The sequence below is a fragment of the Sciurus vulgaris genome (genome assembly GCF_902686455.1).
Source record: "Sciurus vulgaris genome assembly, chromosome: 6".
NCBI classification, from domain to species: Eukaryota; Metazoa; Chordata; class Mammalia; order Rodentia; family Sciuridae; genus Sciurus; species Sciurus vulgaris.
This window is the reverse complement of record NC_136466.1, coordinates 165721699-165744600: the sequence shown is the minus strand read 5'-3', so window position 1 is coordinate 165744600 and position 22902 is coordinate 165721699. Positions and strand designations below refer to the sequence as shown.

The window sequence follows — 22902 nt, the reverse complement described above, 5'->3', positions numbered from 1 at the left end:
CACTGCTACTTTTCTCCTTCCAGATCCGAAAGTGTCCTTGACTAGTTCTCTCCACTGTGTCCATGTTGGCAAGAATTGATAGCGAATGAACAAGGGCAATTGTCCTGAATATGTTCTAAGGAAGAACTAATATATTCTTTCCAAAAGACCACCTTCTCCTACCTGTGCAGCAGTAGGAACTGCCCAATTTGTGACAGGGTCTGAATTTGGCTTTCATGAGGCTCTAGGTACTTTGTAGGGTGGATGATATTTTAAAGAGAACAGGTCTCCATTTTTGATGTTTCCATAATATGTGCAACATTTCCGATAACACAGGTGACAATTGAATACAGACTTTGAATTATGTGGTAGAAATGTACATAATACATCTTTAATATAAGTCCAAAAGAAAAGTCATTTTGGAAATGGGCACCAAAGATTCAACATGGCAACTTGTTCATTACGTTTCCATTTTGAAAAGGGAAAGAGGCAAGGTTTAAAGTAACATTTTTCCTTTGTTGTATCTGGCTACCAAAAGAGAAATCATGAAACCTTAGCTCTGTATTTGTAAAGTTATGAACTATCATTAAAATAATTTTAATTGATCACAATGGGAGATACTAGCAGAAATAAATTCTGCAACAGTCCTTGGGCTCATCTTGCATGTTATTACACTGTGCATGACCTATCCTTCTGTGCATTTCATAGGTCAAAATGGGCATTACATTATGTTTCCCCATTTCACACTCATTGTCCAAATAAGCAGGGTGCTCAGAATGGCTTCTAGTATCTAATAATAGATAATCATGGATAATGATAGGAAATCAAATACTGCCAATATCATGTCAGCATAAATCTCCATGAAGTGATGGATGCTTTTGGAAAAACGGATGTGCCGGGCATGGCCAATGCATCTGGGAACTCCAGCTTGTATCATTAAAAACAAAGGCAGAGAGTTTGTGTATGAGTTAATTTAAGGTTACTATTTTAATTTGATACCTTCATAGAAATTGATTATTGGAGCTGTGGGACTGAGTCCCTGCTTGTCATTGGAAAATGGCAGATTTGGTGTTAATTGAGTTTGCTTTTGTCAACATTTGCGGCCTCTGGAAGGTGTTCCAGAGCCATCTTCTGAGACAGAGACACTTCACTCACTGGAGTTATCCCCAAACGCCACTCAAATCGGGGAAGACCCACTGAAGTCAAAAGAACACTTTGCAGCTACAGAAAGCTGATGGCCCTGGGCCAGGAGGGAGAGGGAAATGGCTTGGCGAGTGTTGGGGAATGAATTCGACTTATCCCCAAAGCAAGAAAAACTGAGTAAAGAAGCAAGGGGATGTCTGTAAATTCAAATGCTATCAAAGCTGCGTTTAGGCAAACTGATTAGCTAGGTGCATCCCTGATGCATGTTTAGGATAAAATTTCTGTAACATCTCATTAAACCTTAATGTACCCCTTAGGTGATATCTTGGGGACATGGAGTCTGCTTTTCTGAGACTTTGTCCACAATGTTGAAGGCAAGACCCATTAATTCTGCCAAATACTCTGGTCAGAACATTCACTGCAATAGGCTTGGCTCCCAGGTTTTCCATCCTTTTGTGGATGAGTAAGAAATAAGGACACCTTTGCCTCAGACTGTTGCACTCTTGGCCGCTGATCCTGGAAGAGTCCACAGGTTGTACCCACAAAACTGCATGTGGACTGTGATCCACCCCGGGACCATCCTTAAGCCTCCCAGGGAAGTGACCATCTTTCCATGGCACGTACTTATTGTTCCCACATTTGCTGCTTCTTTTTTCTCTGGCATCGCCTGAGTCAGTGGGGCCAGACCCTGGTCCTGCTTCTAATTCCTTTGCCCACCACTCCATGCACACAAGACCTCTTCCCTCTCCGGCTGATGCTAATTCTAGTCAGACTCCAATGGAACAGGCTTAGAGGCACATCTCTACAAGAGGGTGCATGTGACCAGGAGGGATCTGGAGCAGGGAGCATGCACAGCCCACGAGGAACGGCCGTACAGTGATGGGGAACAATTAACCACAGGTGGTTAAAAGACCTGAACTGCAGCTCAAATCCCTCTAAACCAACGAGGTTCTGCTAAATAAGACAGAGGGTGAGGTGGGGGGACATTTTTCTTTGAAAAGTGTCAGGGAATGGACAGTGAGGGGCTTTCTTCACAGTGGTACTCTAGAAGGCATCTCCTGTCCACACCCGGAGCACTCTGGGGTGGAGAGGGCGTTCCCAGCAGTTACGTACATTTATTAGAGAGCAGCTTGGAGGCCATCTGGAAAGCATGTCCATCAAGCTCATTGACAAGTCCTTGAAACTTAGTATCCTCCTTCCTAGGGGATTAAAACAACTTTGAAGCTGAGAAAGTATTCACAAAAGGGAAAGAAGGAAGGAAGGGAAGGAAGGAAGGAAGGAAGGAAGGAAGGAAGGAAGGAGGGAGGGAGAAGTAAAGAAAGGACAGAAGAGAAAGAAAGAAGAAAGAAAGAAAGAAAAAAGAAAGGAAGGAAGGAGGGAAGAAAGAAAGAAAGAAAAAAAGAAAGAAGGAGGGAAAGAAATTTAATCCTACAGCGTGAGGATGACTTTTCTTATCAGGAATTGAAGAGCCCAAGCAGTCAATGAAAACTCGACCTAGAAACAATTTGGAAGCCATCTGCATGTTCTACCTCTTGGTGTAGATTTTGAGGACATGTGTGCAGCAGAGGACCCTTGCCGTGTGCCTGGAATGCATGGAACGCCACATGAGGTCCCACTGGTGAGGTCCTGACATATCAACCGTCTACAGTCTAATATTCTAGAGCCAACCTAACATGTCTCCCAGAGCCATCTGCCATTTCTTAATTTTAATACAGAGTCCTTTCTGCAAATTTGGGCATTTAAGAATATTTTGAATTCTACAATATTCATCATTAATCGTAGTTTTCCAACATTTTCTGAAATTGCTTCTTTAAATTGGATAGGGCAGAAACACATATGCTAATAAAGTTCTGTGTTATTCACCACCCATACTATCTATTTTCACAGATCTGAAGGTTCATTTATCAAGAAGAACATACCTAAGTATCTCCCCAGGCCTTTATCACAATGCCCACAGGATTCAGATGAACGTTTTCAATTTTATTCTTTCAGTAATTATTGAACCAGCTGCCACATGCTACGTGTCAGTTGTGTATAATTTTTATCTTTTTTTTTCCCCCTTCTGGGGACTTCTACCAATGGCTTTAAAACCCTCTGAAATGTTAATTAATAATCAGGCTGAGCCTGTGGAGATCATCCATCCTTACTTCCAAGTGCACCTTGAAGTGCTGTTGCCTCCCTTCAGGGAACAGTAGGACCGAGAGGGACTCGGTGGGTGGGAGGCAGACGAGGGTAAAGAAAAGGCACCGGGGTCAGACACTCCCTCCTCCCCTGGCCTGGGGCAGTGAGTGACAGCCTGCACTGGGGTCACATCAGGGTAGACAGTGATGGGCTTGGGAGAGCCAGCTGTACACATCGTTAATGCTCTAGTAGGGGCTGATTGCCAGACATTAGTTATATCAGGGAGATGGAGAACAAAAATATATTTCATTAAATGTCAGTTCTTTCAATACTGTGCATAACGTGGAAAATAAAAAGTTTTTTTTTTCAATTATAGTTCAGTATTTTTAATATCTTCCTTAATCGCCATCATCAAGGTCCAAAATTGTTCTTTGCAGGGAGAAAGAAGGTGTAGAATCTGTCCAAATGCTGCACAAGTGGTTCCTCTACATGCTGGCTCTTCAGGAGGTCACTGTGACCAGACAGGAGGCTTCCAGGCCAACAGTGTGGTGAGGAGCTCTCTGGAACACCATGCAGTCCAAGAGTGGGAATAACGCTGGTTCTGCAGCAAGCTGCAGGGCACTGCCACACTTCCCTGTGTCTGTGCCTCTGCTCCGTCGCTCACCCGGAGGGACAGGGAGAACAGTCACTGCCCCCAGGCCACAGCAGGGTGTCCTGGTTGAACCTCACCCCTGCAGGCCCAGGGCTAACCCCTGGGCTTCCTGGGAAAGGATCATTCCAAGTCTGAACACAAGCTTGCTTCTGAGAATCCACAATATCATCCAGATTGGGACCTTGGGGGACTCAGGGTGAAAGACTGCCTGGCCACATTCGTGTTCCTCGTTCTATCACATACTGTGGACCTTGTGGAGAGGGGGGTCTCTGATAAAGTGCCTATTTCCTCCAATTAAAACATCAGGAAGATTTACACTTAAAAGCAAAAACACATTTTTCTTTCTAAAGATTCCTTCCAATGTGGGTGGCACATTTATAAACTAAAGCTCATGGAAACAATACGCTTTTAGAGAAATGGTCTGAACACAACAGAAACGTGTCACACCACGGCTCAGTCCACAATGACCGAGCATTTGTTGTGGACCAGACCTTCACGAGGCCACAGCGGGACTTCTGTTGCTTTTCAGGATGTGTATTTTTTCGCAGCAATGGGACACTATTGGCTTGAAATGCACTTGAAATACATCCACACTTTGTCTCTGAAGCCTCAGGAACATGGGCAGTCACGGAGCACAGGCTTTGAGGAGCCGAGGATTTACAGAAGCCGAGGACTAAGAGCCACTAGTACTCATCGTAGTTATTGAGATCTGTGAAGTAGGCGTTGGAGTAGGTCTTCCCCGTCAGGTGCGGGTTGAAGTATTTGTTTCTTTCCTCTAGGATCAAGTTGTTTTTGTTAAATGCCTGTAAAATACATTTTTAAAAGATTTAAGAATACTCAGCAAGCAGTACTGCAGAACGAATATAATAAGGAGGCTATTATGTTAACTTGAGTTCTCTCCTATGAGTCACTTATTCTACAAAGTATTGCTTGCTCACTGGCTTTCCCAGATCACTTGCCCCTTGGAAGGCTTGACTAGTAACTAGAACAAGATTGGGTATTTTCTGCTCTACCTTTGAACTTCAGTTTGGAAGTTAGGGAGAGAAGCAGGGAGTCAAGAAACCTAGATCGAAATCCCTAGGAAACCAGACTTGATTGCTTTCAAGTCAGCAGGCACTTTGAAAGTTATCACATATATCTAAGTGTATGTTTAGGGAGCTTTCAGATTTCCACAGATTGGTATACTCATCAGAGATCTTGGCAGAACTTATTTAAGCAAAGGCATCTGGTCCAAGTGCCTTGATTCTCCTCCCTCTGCACTCAGAAAGTGACTGTTTCAGTCATCTCTGACACGGATGGCTATCTCCTTAGCAGTCATTAAAGTCACCTGTAATTTCAAAGAGTAAAACTATATCAAATAGAGAGTAAATACTGGGAGGCTCAAAATAAAGATGATGCAGAAGAGGCAGAGGCCAACTGTCCAGGACTAATGTGGACAAGGTGTCAGAAGGAAGTTCTAGAAGGATTATTAAGGACCAGGCAGCAATCCATGCCCTCAAGTTCCTCTGCCTTCACAGCAGCAACGTTTCTGATCATCTTAAAAGTGACTGTGTATTAAGCGGGAACACAGACCAGCTAAGTTCTGTTGTCTGACTTAACGGGACCACTGGTAAATGGATGTGTCGGAATCACGCAGAGGAGACCACTCATGGGTCCTGGGTGCCTTGGGAAGGTCCTTGCTGGTAGGAGGAGTCATGTTCTTCCTGGCCCTCCAGGGGTTAGTTTCTGAGAACCTAGGAGAGCTGGTTGTGAGTTCCTGATGTTACCTCCCTGGGCCTGTCACCTGGTGGAGGTCAGTGCTGATGGATTCTGGACCCAGGTTCAAGCAGAGTCCATGGGTAAAGCCAATCGGCTGTGCCTCCATCAAGGAGCAGAGGCCGCACAGCAGGGAATGGACAGGGAGAACAACTCAGCTCCTGAGAAACAAGCTCTCCCACCACCCAAAGCTGTGAGTGAAGATGTTCCTACTCTTGTGGAGGAAGGAAATGTGATTTCACAGAGAACCACTGGAAAAGAGAGTGGGCATGGGAACTCCCTGAGAATGCGAAGGGAGAAAGTCAGTTTAGTGAGACTCAGCTCAGGAGAGCACCCTCCTCCATGTGGCTGCTAGGGGAGGGCAGGTGCAGCCTCAAGACCCCTGATGTCTTTCCGGCGCACCCTTGGCCTCTGTGTGGATACAGGAGGAGCAGCAGCTGCTATCTGCTGGGTACTGGCCTCTTGCATGTTAGGACACTACCATGACAAGTGTGCAAGAGTATGTGCTTCGGAAGAAAGATAAAGACACAGAGGTTCAGTGAATTTGGGTCTGCTTCTGAAACGCGAGTGGGTGTCCAGCTGCCCAGCAGTGGGCAGGCTGGGAGCAGAGTTCAGGTCCAGACAGCACAGGTGGGATGGAGTTGAACAGGGCCAAAGACCTCGGATCTCCGGCAGGCTATGTGCTGCTGTTTTCATGTCCCTGTTAAAATCCATTCCCACAGGAGATGCTGTTTTCCCAGGCAAGGCAAAGCTAAAGAGGTGGATCCTCAGCAGGGACCCCTCACCCTCTGCCCCCGTCGCCAGTGCCAGTGCCCAGGACCTTTGCTGGCAGCCGTCACTGCCAATCCCTCACCTTGATGGCCTCCACCGAGTCATACTTGTCCAGCTTGTTGATGTGGTTGGTTATGCTGGTGTTGAGGGGCGCGGGAGAGACGGGGTGGATGACAGTGGCGTCGTGGGCCTGCTGCTGGTACCGCTGGCAGTAGGTATAGATGAGCAGGGTGAGGAGGCAGCCGAGGATGGAGCTGCTGAGCCCCACGGCGATCATGTGGAACACGTTGAACTCTGGAGGGCAGAACCACAGTGAGGTTACACTCGAAAAGAAGGCGCCAGCCGATGCTCAGGCGCTTGGGAGAAAAGAGGAAGGTGAGAAGCCCCACTCCTCAGTTAGAGAGACTACCATCTGCTCTTCTCTGAGACGCCAAGGCCACCAGGAAATGTCTCCACGGTGAGCACAGTGAATTTGAATCCAAGCTCTGAAGGGTTATAATCAGTCTTTCCAAGACACCTTAATGTGGATATGCTAACAGGATATCTATTTTATTTTATTTTATTGTTTTACTTTGAAGCCTTATACAGATGGCTCTCTTGGGTTCTAAGAGCATTATGATCCCTGGGCTCTGGGGTCTCTATGGCACAGTTCGTTCACATCCCTTAACAGGCTGGGCTTCTCTGCATCCAGCCAGGTCCGAGGACCAGCAGGAGAAGGCACTTCAGCTTCCATTTCTATATATACATGGACATGCCAGGCTGCTGCTCTCATCCTCCTTCATCATTTCATCTTGTTTAAATATTGCCTCCATTTACATGGAGCCTCCCATTTTCCATTTTTTCATATACATACATTACATGGTACTAATATTAGAGACTCCCAAAGTTCTGAAGGAAAATGTCCCTTTCCTAAAGGCGGCCATCCTTGCTTCTTCCTCCCAGGTCCTTCAGGAGGAACTGCACAGACTTGGGCTGCGTGTGTGCAGACACTGTCCTGTGGACCATTTGGTTTTGTTTAGATTGTATTTTGGTGATCTCTTAAGAACATAGTTTACTTAAAGAAAGAATTCTTGTTAGAGGAATGAAATACTACCTCCTGGTAACCATGAGCTATTGTTTTTGTATTTAATAAGCATCTCTTCTCTTTGAGTGACCTTCGTCCAGCAGATTTAGACCTAATTTCTAAAAGAAGAAGTGGCTTGAGTGACATTAAGAGAACCTGCCAAGACCTGCCTGTGTGAGCCCGAGAAACTCAGTATACAAGCATGTCTCCGCCACATGCTGGAAACCCTCACATTAGTGTCACATCTTTCAGGAACAAATGCCAATACCTGGAAGCCCTCACACTGCCCAGCCTGAGGACAGTCCCACGAAGTAGACTATGACCTGACTTTTCCTACACTGTAGTGGCCCCGTGTAAGCAATCACCTGCGGGTCACTGGTCTCATGTCCCCACTGCTCTAAGGACATCCTGAGGACCCTGCTTTCCTCTAGGTATCCCCTACATGCAGTGCCACCTGATGCCCTCCTGTAACTGGTCACCTGGACCCAAGAGGGACAATGGAGATGCCTGCTGGGCATCAGCTCAGACTCCAGAGGAGCCTCTCTGGCCACAGAGGCTTCAGGACTCTTAGGGCCAGAAGAGCCTGGAGGTCTGTCCCGGCACCCAGAACCTGGGCATTTGCCTCTCAGTAGCCTATCCCTCCTCCCAGAGGCCCACAGAGTCCTCTCCTGCATCCCGCGTTCCTCATGCTTGTTCTCAACGCTCATTGCTCGAAGGGATCCATCCCACTGGCACTTGGTGTCAAAGGTCACTCATTACTAGTCACCAAGGTCCCACTACAGGTTGGGACCCCAGGGTGTGGCGGAGACCTTCCTGCTCCCCACAGATGCTGGAGTGGCTGAGAGATTCTCTGAGAAGCTGGGCCTCAGGGGACAGGAGACACGTCAGGGACTCACCCACAATAGATGATGGAGGCTGAATATCCCTGGTCTTCCCCTAATCCTGGGCCTTCCCCTGCACACCACGCTCCTTTCTGCTCCTGGACACTGTTCCAGGAACCCAGGGTCCTAAGAGATGGACTAGAAACTGGAAGAGAGACCACTACCCAGCTGGTTTCATTTCATGGTTCTTTTTTTGTGCAAATTGATTTTTCAACAAACAGAAACCATGTCTGTGTTGCCTCTTGAGGTAGGTGGGCGGACACAGTGAACCAAGGCTGCTATCTCTTGGGCTTACGTTCAGCCAGGACCAACACGCTTCCTAAATGCACTGGAATTCCAAAGAGACAGGCAATTCTTTACACAGGGTACTCAGCACTGAGAGCTGGATAATCCAGGTGACCATTACTAGAACATTCCATAAGTATTCCCTCACTCCCTGACAACCACCTTAGTTTTTTGCTTCCATCTTATTTGGTCAGTAGTACAGGATGACAGAAGGACTTCACAGTCATCTGGCCTTTCCTGGTTTTGTCAGGAGCCTCTATGGTTGGAGGGCTTCCAGCTCGTGACAGGTGGGACCTTTCCACCAACAAATACTGAATACTTTCACTCTAACACTGAAGCTGTATTTAAGATATGCAAGTGCCGATGCCACATGAGTTTTCATTTCTTTATACGTTAGCTGTCAGGACTCCCGGGGTCAATACCACATACTGATAAAAATACTCTCTGCTGCACTGATAACTCTTGTTTTTTTTTTTAATAAAATATGGAAGATGTATTACCATCTCTATATGGAGATACTTTGTCATTAGTTTCGTGAATCACTCCTGCAGGTGCCTGGGGAGAGCGAGACCCCGCTGACATCTTTATGACAATCATGTAGTCTTTGTGTCTCATGCAACTAAAAATAGCTAAGTTGAAAAATCTTAATAGGAGCACATTTTCCACAAAGGGAAAAATAGTGCCTATCAAGTCTCTGTTGAATCTGTTTAGTGTGGTTCTTTCCATGGAATATGCTTTTATTTTTTCTCCCCGCCCCCCATAAGCCTGAAATAAAGACTAACTGCCCACTTGGTTCATTGTATGATATTTTGTGTAAAATCTTATTGATTTTTTAACAAACTGAGAAAACACACCTACATTTTCTCCCTAAATATCCCAAACATCCTTGCTAGGCAAACGCTTATTTTCACCTGGTAGCCTTATGCAAAGATCCATTTATTCTCTTTCCTGTTGTGGAATGTCCAAGTCAGAAGCTTAAAGACCTAAAGCAATCAGTTCTGAATAATGCAGAGTAATTCGAGCTTCTGTGATCCAGCCTACAGCATCTCATGGCGGGCTCTGGTTGGTGCAGCCTCTTGGCACAGTTGGTTCTGAGACCCAGAAGCAGCATGACAGTACGGGATGGGCTTTGTGCCCTGCCTCCTGGGTGCTTGAGACCCCTGAAGGATTTGCACGTTGGCCTGGGCTGGGGAAGGTGATGGGAACCTCTGGCAGTGAGCATGAGTGACCAGGCCCTGGCTGTGCGGCCCCTCAAGTTCTGTCTTGGCCTCCTGGGAATGGAAAACACCTTAGGCGCTGCTCCACTCCTGACCTGTGCTCCACTTGGGAAAGCAGACGGCCCTGGACCTGTGAGCTGAGCAAGATCGTCACCCACCAGGGCTGCTGTAACTTGAGGTCCCTGAACACTGGTACCCTAGACCCCACCAGGTCGCTTTTTCTATAGTGCTATGTGTTCAAAGCTCCCACTGAGCCCCTTTTCCAGGATCCCATCTCTCTTGAGTATGACCTGTGTGGACCTGGGCCAATGGCTCACTTTCTGAGCCTCCCAGGCCCCATTTATGACAAAAACAAATTCACGATCACTATCCCTTTTATTCATTCCCATGTGCAAAATCCCTGAGAAATGGGTTTTCTCTGTGCATCTGGCAGTGGCACATGGTTTGATGACTCCATCTGCTGCACTGGCTCACATGGTCCACGTTTCATGGCAGCGTTGTTGAAGAGACTGATTCTGGAGCACAGCTCCAGACTCTGTGGGTGTTGCATAATACACAGTATGAAACCTAAATCACCCTTTTACAATCTTACACTGCTGAGTTTCAAACTCTTCTCTATCTCCAAGGCTTTTCCATGAAGAGCTGTGGACTGCAGCACCTAGTGGATGCTCTTTGCACAGACTGGAAGGGACACTTCTTGCCTGAAGCACTGAATACAGTGTCTGGCACACAGGGCTGATCTGAAAATATGAAGGGACACCAACCACTGCCATCATTTGCATATAAACCCTTGCAGTAGCAACTGTCAGTTGTTGACCTTGCTGGATGCCTTAGGTCATGAGAAGATGAACGTCTGGGTCTGTCTTAGGCAACAGAGTCCCTTATGAGTTCCAAAGGTGCTAGGGCTGCATGGGTCTTCAAAGTAAACCCGATGCCCTCAAATACTGATACAGAGTGGATGCTTAGTAAACAGTCTTGAATGAATAATGGGCAAATTAATAGATGGCTGATTACATAGGATGTACAGGACAGCAAGCTCTTCATCTATGTAATTATTAATGTAAGTACATTCCTAAAACATGCTTAGGAAGCTCCAGCTTCCCTGAGACCATAAGCAAAGACCAAAGTCTGTTTGCTGAGTGCTCTGGATTCCCCTGGTAGGATGGATCATGATGGGCGTGGATATCTGTTTGTCATCAGTCTCACATATGAAGATGTGGACATTGGCTCAGACATCAAAGTGCTATGCTTTGGTCTTCCGATAATCAGCCTTCTGTCCAGGCATATTCACAATGCAAACAAGAACTTTATAAGTATTTGGAAGGCACCGACTGCAAAGTCCAAACTGACCATATACTTGAACCAAAGAATGTGTTTTTTGACATTCAGTGTTGCAGTTTGAAAAATTTCTCTAGTAATCTAGGTATAATCTTGCACTCCACTACAATACAGCCATTTTAGTGGGCTAGAGATTCAAGGGTAGGTTCAATGGATTTGTACATAAATATAAACAAACTCCTTGGATTTCATTTTACTCATAAAAAATCTCCCTCAACTCATATGAAGATTGCTAGTTCATCAAGCTTTGCATCCAACAGAATCCCCTGCAGAGCTCACTTAGCCACGGATTATCATGCCACACTCAAAGAGGTTCTGGTTCTGTGGATGAAGGTGAGGGCTTAGAATCTGTATGTCTATCAAGTTCCCAGGGGATGCTGATGATGCTGGCCTAGGGACCCCACTCAGAACCACTGGGCTACGTTCTAAGTGCTGACTATTAACATTTATGCAAAGGCAGAAGATGTGTGGGGCCCAGGAGTTTCCGCAGGGTGTAATTCTTTGCCAGTAGCAGAAATACAGAAAATATATGGGGGAGGGAAACATTTGAAGACACCAGAATACCAGTAAGAAATTAGTTAAAAGGAAGAACTTACCTCCACACCTTTTCTCCTCTACACTGCTTGATCTTGCAACAGACACTTCTGGAAAAACAAAAATCCAATCACAATGTATAAAAGGTGCTGGGAAGGAGGTTCATTTACATTAATGCTTCATTTATAAAATGTCCAGTGATTTTTTAATCTGTTGGGAGTCCAAGTTTCAAAAGCTTGATTAGTTCTCAAAACCAATTTATTTTTGTTTATGGTTTTGATCAACCTGAGAAGGACTGGTCCATCACTCTGACTAGGACAGGATGAGATTCATTATCACAGAAAAAAATAGAGAAAGAATGTTGTGACCCCTGAGGCTGCAACCAGAGCACCTGCTGATTCCTGTTATGTCTCCTGCCAGCCTTGGGACCTCTGTTCCTCTGTGAATATTCTCTTTGCACCAAGACAGTGATGTTGTAGTCTGGGCAGAGTGGGGACCAAATCACCAGAGCTCAAATAAAATCACCATAACAACTAAATCACATCCAGGAGCCCATTGTGCTCTTTATCATGCCACATGTGAAATCTACAAGCAAAGCGTCAATGAGAAGATGTCTTCTCAGTGTCTCCATTCCCACCAGGGTCGGGGAACACTTCAGGAGTCCAGAAATGCCAACTTTTCCTGCACTGATTTTCTGTCATATAACAAAAATTTAAAATATGCCTAAGGTTAAACAGATAAACACCACCTATAGTTCTATACCACTCAGGGTGGAGGTGCCTTAGAAGGCTAAGGCTAGTAATTTTTTCTAAGATACTATTATTTTTTCCACAAATGCAGGGAAATGAAGACAATTTGGCTCATGGAGCCCTAATGTTTGTTTGCAATAGGTTGGTCTCTGCTCTGGTCCACATCATAGTCCTAGGTGTGCGGTGGGCCATGAGAAGCAACGGTGATGATCTACCCAGAACAGGGGAGCCCTGATTCCACACCCAGTCTGCGGCCGCAGCAGCCCATCCTTCTCCACGGTCAGAATAACGATGGAAATCCATTTCCCCAAATATATTAAAGGTTTTATGGAGAATGGCCTTTTTTCTCTGTGCAAACACACACAACATTGCCAAAGCATTTAACCCCATATGAAAATAATCAAATAACACAATTCCATTTTTTTTGAGAAAAATCTTCCGATTATTAGAATCAATACATTATAGAAGATATTGTGCTTAAAATTAAACTCATGAAGTAATTCAAGTCTAAATCTGAAGTTATCAATAAATCTGCACTTTTATCACCTACAAACCATGAAAGTTGATAGAATCATCTTCTCTACTTCACCAAACACAGCCTCCAAGATCATACTGAGACCTGTGAATCACTTTCTTTCTAAATGTCAGGATGATTTTGTTCACAGTTACAAATACCGCTGCCCTTACCTGGGATGAAATTAGAGTCAAAAACGCATGGCCGGCTCTCCGTGGTGTTTCCAGAACACTGGCCACCCACAGGAAACAGAAGGATGCACTGGCGGGCACGGATCTGGACGCCAGACGCGTCGCACGCAGACCAGTCTGACCACTCTGACCAGCTTTCTGCAGTGAGCAGAAGAGGGGAGGTGGGGCAAGACCTCCTGCTAGGGTTGACCTGCAGGGAAGCACTGCCAAGTCACATGTACCAGTTTAAATTCTCATGTTATGTTTTTGATAAGATGTAGTCATATCTTCTGACCAGTCCAGTAAATAAAATACATAGGAGGATGAGGAAAGAAGAACCTGGTGTACTTTAATCAGATATAATGTGCTTAAACATTTCTAAGTCCCACCTTATTTTAATGCAATAAGAAACTGTATTAGGAGTCAATAAGCTAATCCATGGGCCCAGCTGTGTATGAACTACTAGCATAGGGGGACAGAAACCATCAGCGACACCACCATTTCCCACAGGGCCAACCCCCCCTCCAAAGAGCAGTCTCAGCCGCATTCCTGAAACATCCCTGCACACTCTCCACAGGCCTCAGTGCCGAGGCGACAGAAGGAGGTGTGCTGATGAGAAACCCCGTTGCTGGATGGGAGTTTAAAGCACTCTCTCCTGTCTAACGACAGTTTTACGGAGTCCATGTAGCAAAGCCAGGAGACCCTCAGGTGAACTGATACAGAAGAGCCTCAGGCCAGTTCACAAGCCGTGGTCAAGTGCAAAGGGGAGAGAGGAAAGAATTCCTCATCCTATGTAGAAGATTTGCCAAATCACTCAGAATACGGATGTGTGCAAAGAGAGAGAGCCACATGTTCATGAAAGAATGTTAAAAAATGAAACTTCATACTAGAACCAATTAAAAGGACACACTTTCTGTGCAGTTTGGATGCAAAATTTGGAAAGCCAACTTGCAACCTTGATCCAGGTAAAGGGAATAGCTTTTCCTTCAAAGGGTACAGAGGGCCTGCTACTGAAATGACTGGGAATTTGGTCTTGAAGCTCTTTTCAATAACTGGAAGCTTCCGGAAAGATCTCTGGGAGCAAGTTGAGAAATTTTGAGTTCTTCAGCATCAATTAGACCCAGCAGAGTGGCTCACTTTCATTGCAAGAGGACCCACGTGTCAGAAGTCAGGCTGCTTCTGCAGCAGCAGGGGGTGAGGGCTGCCTCAGCACAACCTGCGTCTCCCAGGGGCTTGGCTCTCCTCTCCCAGGGTCTGAGGCAGGTGTGAGGTGCACCACATGGGGACTCACACTGCTCCTGGGGCTGATCTACAACAGAAGAAACTCAGATCCTGCCATCAGTTAAGACACTTGTAGATTTTTTTTCCTATAATCTGGTTACTGATTTGATTTCGTGCTTTATGTTTTCTCTAACCGTACTACCTCTGGATTATAGGCCACAACCTTGGGTGGGGTGTCCCCAAAGAGTGCCTGCTGCCTCCCCATGATCTTGTGGCATGTGTTCCTGGAATGTAGCCCTGGGCAAGCCAGTAAACCAGGGCTTGCGGCGAGGAACCCACTCTGCCCTCCGGCTCTAGTGGGGGCTCCATGGGTGATTGTTTCTTCCCGACTTTCTCCCTCAGCACAGCAAGGTGCTGTTCTGAGGCATTAGTGTTAATTAGCATGCTTCAAGTCAAATGGGGATCTATTTTTTAATTAAAGAGCTTGGGTGTTACAATGACACGCACACACTCACCTCTGAGGTGATAAAGGCTTTGAACATTAGCCAAGTGTAAACGATTTTATTACGGAACAGTATGCTATGAAGTCACGTGGAGGTACCCATGTGGACTGATTTGTTCCCCCTTCACTACTTGCTCTGATGGGGTTCCCTCTGCCTCACCGTTTACAAGTGCAGTAGCTGAGTTACAGAACCATCCCTGACGTCCATCAACAGATGGATAGATAGGGAAAACGGGGTCTATGTACACAATGGAGGTTTACTCAGCCATAAAGAAGAATAAAATTATGGCATTTGTTGGTAAATGGATGAAACTGGAGAACATCAAGCTCAGCGAAGTGAGGCAGACTGAGAAAGTCAAGAGTTGAGTGTTTTCCCTCAGATGTGGAAGTCAGTCCAAAACAAAGGAAAAAGGTGGGGGTCAGATATCATAAAGATAGAGGAACGGTTAGCGGAGTAGAAGGAGATGATGAGGGAGGAGGATCAGTAAGGGGAGGAAATGTGGAATTGATTTAACAGAACTATGTTCTGCGCATATATAAACCTATCACAGGAAATTCTACCTTTATGTCTACGTAGAAAGCACCAGTCAAAAATGAATAAAGAGTGAAGGGAAGCTCAGCAGAGCAGAGGAGGAGAACGGGGAGGGAGTTGGGAGAGGAAAGGGGCACGCCAGGGACTGAAATGGAGTAAATTAAACTCCATGCAGTGTGATTTTTCAGAATGAACCAAACTATTATGAATAACTATATGCCCATTTTTTTTTTTTTTTAAGGGAAGAAAAGAGGCGAGTCTGTGTCCAGCTCAGGCAGCGGCCAAGGAGCTGCTTACCTGGGCAGGGCTGCGTGCTGCAGAGCGCCTCTTCCGTGTGCAGTCCCAGGCAGATGTCCCCTCCGTAGGCTGGGGCTGGGTTCGTGCAGGAGCGGGTTCTCATGTAGTGTCCACCGCCACATGTGGCTGAGCATTTTGACCAGGAGGACCAGCAGGACCACATGCCGTCCACTGGGAAGGGACACAAAGCCACAATGCTTCTGAAATCCCAAGATGACCCACCTGCTGTAACCACAGTCAGAATCTGCGTTCAGGAACACGCGGGTGCAGATGGAGCAGTTCTGGCCACGCGGGGGCACATGAGGGCTCCCTATTGGCGAACCATCCAGCTCGGCACATCTTCCCTACCTTTTCCCGTTCCCCTTATTTGTTCCTTCAGAAAATGGTTATAAATGTATAATGTCTAAGGACGACAGAGGAGCACAGCATGTGCAGCAAGAAACCCCAGTCCCCCAGAAGGACCACGCACCTCTGTGGTGATTAAGGCCGTGCCCTGGCTAGCTCTCGCCCTTGCTGTCTGCACCGGGCAGTTGGCCAGTCGAGACTTAAAGTCAGAAATCAGGAGCTCAAGTCACAGCCCTCCTCCTGTGTTGGATCACGGTTTGACAGAGGAAAAAAAAGCCAACAGTCCCATTGAGGTAACTGAAGGGTGCCCCATAGACGCAGAGACTGAACAAGCAAACTGTACAGTCGCACGGACTTGATGGGGGGTTTTAATGGCTGGAGAGGCCAACCTCAATATCTGCAGCCAGACTGAGGGTTGGGTATTAACTGTGCAGCTTCACAATGTGAATGTCAGGCAGGAGTTCCTGGGCTGGACCTCGCCATGACTGCTCATAAACAGAGCCCTTCTCTGCAGCTCACATTAGCTCCTGTCTTCTCCAGGTCGGGCTCCTGAGACCCACAGACTAGTCCTGCCCTCTCGGTCTGCCAGCCCACAGGGACCAGGGGACCTCCGTGCTCAGTTCTTCATTTCTACAGTTGAGACCTCACTTTGGATTCAGGGCAATGTCAGACATGATCCATGACCTGCTGTTTGGCTATCTCCAGACTGAGCCTCCCTCTGACTAACCAGCCATCTTTGATCACAATCTAGATTAAAAAACAAAACAAAAAGAAAGAAAAACCAATCAACCACGTCTAACCAAATTTTAAAAAGTTGATAAGAGATTCAGTATTATTACATATAAACATAGTATCATTTTTTATTTTCTGGTTCCTAAATGAACAGAAGCAAACACAACTGTGAATGCCAGCATAATTCAGGGCACAGGTTGTTTTGACTAGCATAACTAAGAGTGCATTTCTTACGTCCACCACGAAGCAATACATATTTATAGAACAGCATTTCTCTTTAGCACAGACACAGGTGAAAAGAAAAAAAAATTTGAAAAGCACAAAGACATCATTTTTATGACAGTAATTTATTAATAAAGGCAAAACATTTGAATCCAATTAAAATGAGTTTGCCACCTAACTAGAAATTTTTTGATTCCATAGTTCATACAAACTTGCAGAATTTAACAAAATTTTCCTCATAATTAATAAGGTATATCAGAAAACTAGGAAGAATTAATCAAATATCTGACACTGTTTATAATACCAGTAATAAGAAACGGGCAGGAGTTTGCCCAGATCTTTAAAGTTTTCAAAAGCCCCATCTCACGCCTGTTGTGCCTGGGGGCATGCTGGCTGGTATTTTTTTTTTTTCTGTCCCAAACCTGAGTTGCAACTTGGTCTCTAGTGGTATCTTGCACACCTACCCTAAGTTAGAGTGTCTTGGCACACCAGTCTGAGTGCACAGAGGCTGGAGCATGCCCTCCACAGAAACGGGAGCAGTCACAGATCCTGAAAATCCCTGGCTTTTGCATCACATGATGGACTTGCCGCCGAATGACCAACAGGCATGTGAAAAGATGCAAAGCATCAGTAAGCACCAAGGAAAAGCAAATCGAAACTACAATGAGAGCTTATGTCACACCTGCTAGGATGGCTGTGATTTAAAAACAAATGGTGTCATCAAGGATGTGGTGAGAGTGCAGCCATTTGTGTGTTGCTGGTGAGACTGTAAAATGGTGCAACTGCTATGGAAAACAGGATAGTGAGTCTTCAGAAAGTTTAAAAACAGAATTACCATAGGATCCAGAAACCTCACTGCCAAAAATTGAGCACACCAAAAAAAACAAAACAAAACAAAAAAATCGCAATCAATGTCTCCAAGAGATGTCAGCATTTACTTTACTATTCATAGCAGCTAAAACGTGGAAATATCCAAAATGTCAATATAAGTGGATAAAAAACAGTGGTATATAGATATGATGGGATATTATTCCGCCTTCAAAATGGAGATCTTGCCATGTGTCGCAACTGGATGAGCCGGGAGCAGGACATGATGCTGAGTGACATAAGTCAAGCAGAAATGTGAGAACTGCTAAGTCATGCATGGCATGGAAAATAGTCAAATTCACAGACACAGAGTAAAACGGTGTTTCAAGGGATAATAGGGATCTGCTGTACAACACTGGGCCTGGAGCTAGCAGCACTGTGTCTTAGGCACTTAGTGAACTGTTCATGTTAAGTGACTTTATTTCAGCCAAAAAGCAAAACACCAATGTGCTCATTCACAATCTTTCCATAATCATGTCATGTAGCAATCTCATGGGAGGAAGCTGATGTACTCATTCTCTCCTGAGATATTCCAAACAGTCTTTATCCCTGCCCGTGTTTCAGTTAATGCTATGCCACTGCACACCTGACCTGGTCTAATACCCCTTCCACTCACACCTACAAACTGTCCCCATGGGATCATGAGCAAGTCCTCCTGACATGGGATGGGAATTCCCACTGCAGAGAGAACACAGCTCCTGCTTCAAGTGTGGACATTCTGAGGAGCATCGGCAGCAGAATCCAGCTACTCCTCCTAACGGTTTCCGTTTGTACTTCACTTCCCTCAGGAACATATCCTAAGAACTTCCTCCGTGCAGAGGGAACTCAAGGGGACTTCCAGCCAGGTTTCCGCCCCTCAGGCAGTTGCCCAGGATTGGAACCGCCCTGAGCCCCAGGTGGCCTGCACTTCCTATCCTCTTCAGGCTGTCCTTGAATTACAGGCTTCCACAGCCCCTTGGAGCACTGACTCTGGCCACAAGGTGGGTGACAGTCTGCCCGGATGGAAATCGATAATGAGTATGGTGTTGTGAGTTCATATCAGAAAGTATTCCTAAAATAGAAATTACAGAATGCAAAACTTAATGAAGCTGACTTCACTGTGAGGGGCTTGCAGAACTCCTCATGGGGAAGAAGGGACATGCAGCTGAATCAAGGAAGTAAAACAAACATGAGCCCCTGAGCAAAGAGCAGCAAGTCAGCCAGGGGAGGGAACAAGGCTGGGAATAACAATAATGAGCTCAGTCAGCGTGGCACTTGATCCTCACAACAGCCTTGGGGAATGTTCTAGAAATGAGTGGCTCTGGGCACAGAGAGGTTGGGTCCTAAAGGGGTGACTTGGGAGCTTGGGCTAGGCTGGCAGGCTGACTAGGGCACCAGGCACACCACCAGTGTGGGTTTCACACCACCCCCGACATTTCCAAGCCAAGAAATCCCCGAATGGTTGGTCACCATCTAATTTAGCCTCAGAAAGGCTGGTTCATGGGGGAATCAGACAAACATACCAAGCTCAGAGCCACATTTCTTTCAAGGAATCAAAGACATTAATTGTAGGGAATTGTTTTTGATCAAATAAAATGTACAGATTAAGTAATATAACAGAAGAGGGTAAACGTTCTTGTTCTAGGAATTCTAGCCAAATACTTCATTACTCCTGCAAAGTAAAATGAGTACAGTTGCCAGTGATCAAAGAGAGCAAGGAAAACTAAATACATCTATGTGTCGAGCATCCTGGACACAGTCAGGGATACAAAGCCAGCATACATGGTCCCCAGGGGTGAGGGCACACGTGGTATTAGTGCCACAGCACACAGAACCACACCGTGAGCACTGAAGGACAGCAGGGCACCCTGCCCCCCAAGAACGGAGCAGAGGTTCCTGCACCAACCAGTTGCCCTTGCAGGAAGTGGCGACTCAAGGAGTCCAGGAGGGAAAGGCCCTGCAGGTGTCCACCAGACGTCACCCAGGGAACACACTGGAGGTGCTCTTGGACTTGATTCAGAGTCTGCCCTTCTGTAAGATTCTCAGTGTGTCTTCTCCCGCAGACGAACCATCTTAGTCGATCTGATCAGAGGAGTCTAGCCAACTGTGTGAGGCCATGTGGGGTCTGAGTAAGGCTCTGGGTGCTCTCCACCTTATCTGTGTGTCACGTAGCAACAAGGAACACTGTCTTCTCTACCTTTATCTGGAGTCTGTGCTGAATTAAACACACCATGAAGAGAAGGGGTGAAGGTGAAGGGATCGCCTGTTTCTCAAGGTGAGAGGTGAATTACACAGGAGAAGTTTCTAGTTAGAGGGCCACAGCAGGTGAGGGAATGATCATTTCAGCACTGGCTGGAAGTCAAAGTCTTATACCACACGTGAGAACTGGAGATGAAACCATCAGTGATTTAATTTAAAAGGCATCTGACATTCCTCCAGTTTGTTTAGATCTATTTTCATCTTAAATCATAAGGAAATGCTTCATTGAAAACAATACAATGCTCATTTGTAGTCATTCACTAGGAATCCAACAGAGTTAAACACCAGTTAATTCATGGGGAAGAGAATGTGCTAAATGAAGTAAAGAGCGGCCCTCACCTGGCTTTGTGAAGGCTGGGTGGCAGCACCCTCAGGCTGGGGCTGCCCACCCTCTTGCCCAGTTACAGTCTCTCCTATTGTCAGGAATTCCCCAGGAGGTGGGAGAGAGAGCTGACGTTCGCACCATCCAGCCTGAACCCATCTACGCCCCCGTGGCAAGTGACATAGGCACTCTGAATAATCTACAACACTCTACGGAATCTTGGCTTCTAAAGGAAAATGAGGTCAGAGCTATTTCAAGATATTTAGGTCATGTATATATAGTTCTGCTTTGCCTGCCAAGTCAACTAAATACAAAACAACCCGCAGACAACGCTAATGGAGCGCCTCTGAGATGGAGGGCAGACTTTGCATGCAGGGACCAGGGCAGCGTCCAAGTGTCGAGAGCAATTTGTGTTCTGCAGATGGCCATGAGGAAGTGAGTCTGGAGCCTGGGAGGTGGGGGAGGGAGGGACCTGACCTTCCCATGGCAACCTCCCTTGGTCCAGTTTATAGCACTGACTCAAACCTAGAGATATCGCCCACATGCGCCCTCCCAGCACCCAGGGGAAGAATCCTTCCATAGGGCTGTGGGAAAGAACAGCTCTGTGACCTTTCCCAGATTCTCAGCATCAGCTTGGCTGGGAAAGTGGGGTAGTGAGGGGAAGAATCTTCTGAGGCCAGAGAAATTCAGGCTGAGATGCCCTAGGAGTGCAGCCACAAGAGCAGGGACATAATGGAAAGCCTATGCTACAAAACTGGAACTGTGTGTCCAGTTTGATCTGTGTTTACCCACTCTTGTTCTGTCCATCCATCCATCCATCCAAACACCCCTCCATGCAATCATTTCTCCATTCATTCATCCATGCATCCAAACATCCATCCATCCACCCTTTCATCTAATGATCCATCCATCCATCCATCCATCCATCCATCCATCCATCCATCCATTCATCAATCCATCTGTCCATCCATCCACTCATCCAAACACACATAGGTAAATACATACACACATCCACCCACCATACACCATGCATCCATGCACCTTCCCTCATCCAACAAATGCTTGTCAAACGCTTCCCGTGGCCAGTTCCTTGTCCAAAGAACTGAGAAAGCTGTGTGTACTACTGGACAAGGTGCTAAAATGCTAAGATCTGATGCCATTAAAACCTCTGCATCCAGTTTGGAATGACCCTCCCACAACACTTCCCATCCCTTCCTGTCAATTTGACTAATTCCTTTCTGTCCCCTGAGACCGAGCTTGGGAATAGCCTGTGTGATGCAGCTGTCACCCTCCAAGTTCACTAGGTACATGGCGAATGCGGCCACTGTACCTTGTCACAAACTTAGCATCTGGTGGCCATGCTGACTTGACGTCACAGATGCCCCCTCCCTGACCTCCGGGTTCTGGATCACATCACTGTCTGTGCCATCCTGTGAGCAGCGCACAGTGGGTCATCCAAAACTGTCCACACATGTGCTGGAAATGGGATGAATGAATGAAGGAAGATGGGTAATCACCGGTTAGTCACTCATCAGTCAACAATTGTGGCAGGTGTTTCTAGGTGTGCCAGGTCTGTGCTGAAGACTGAGGTTGTGTAGTGGGGCCATCACGAGCTCCTGGGGTTTTCACCCAGGCAAAAGTCACAGGCAGTGTCCAGTGACCTGCACAGGGTGGCCGTGGGTCAACGGGTTACAGAACCTGTGATAGTGGGAAGGTCAGGTGGAAGCCATTTAGGTAACAGGGCTCCTTGTGGAGCCGTGACAGAAGGGAGACAGAGACAGAACATCAAAAGGAAAGACAGGGAGCTGTAGGGAGCATCAGGTCAAAATGCCCTGGGCTCTTTCAGCTCATTTTAACTCCCTGTGCGTGTATAGGGATCCAGTGCAACGAAAAGCCAGGTCTCTTCCCAGCCCTGTGCAGCCTCCAGGAGAGGAGAATGTGTCTTCAGAAGACTGGACTTGAGGTAGGACCCTCTTGGCAGGAGACAGTGGGACTGGGAACTGACCCAGCAGGACGCTGTGGGGACAGCTTTGACACCTGCAACTCGGCCTACGTCAGAAGGGCTGACATCTCTATTAGGCACAGGATCCAGAGCTCACGATCCTTATAGGGACTTCCTTTACAGGGAATGGCTCTAGGGAACGTTTTAGTTCCTTTTTTTAAAAGAAGAAGAGAAAAAGGAATATACACTGGCCCAGATGATCCTTGTGTTTTCACACGGAGACCTGAGCGTGCATGGTGGTCTGAAGAGGGGCTGAGTGAAGTGCGTTAGTACCGGTTGAAAGGACTTGAGATGTGGCTTCGGGTCCGCTGGAGAGGTGGGCTGGGCACGGAGGACCACCTTGCTATCCTTCTCCTTCCTTCTCACTCTCAGTAGGTTCATCCGACAGCTGCTGCTATCACCTGGCGTTTCTCACAAACGCGCATCCTACACCACGCTCAGAGCTGAGCG

The 22902-nt window shown here is 46.5% G+C and overlaps 1 protein-coding gene across 3 annotated transcripts in view; it reads right to left on the bottom strand.

The window, feature by feature from the left end:
* Nucleotides 1–2499: 2499 nt before the first annotated feature.
* The window catches only part of SEMA5A (semaphorin 5A), a 447525-nt gene continuing 427122 nt past the window's right edge, over nt 2500–22902 (bottom strand). For all 3 annotated transcript variants that reach the window (XM_079145300.1, XM_079145298.1, XM_079145299.1), the window contains exons 19-23: nt 15725–15895; nt 13176–13331; nt 11802–11849; nt 6504–6715; nt 2500–4698 (exon numbers count right to left, since the gene is read on the bottom strand). In XM_079145300.1, the coding sequence (XP_079001426.1) occupies nt 4579–4698; nt 6504–6715; nt 11802–11849; nt 13176–13331; nt 15725–15895 (707 nt within the window). In that variant the 3' untranslated portion in view covers nt 2500–4578. The remainder of the gene's footprint in view (nt 4699–6503; nt 6716–11801; nt 11850–13175; nt 13332–15724; nt 15896–22902) is intronic.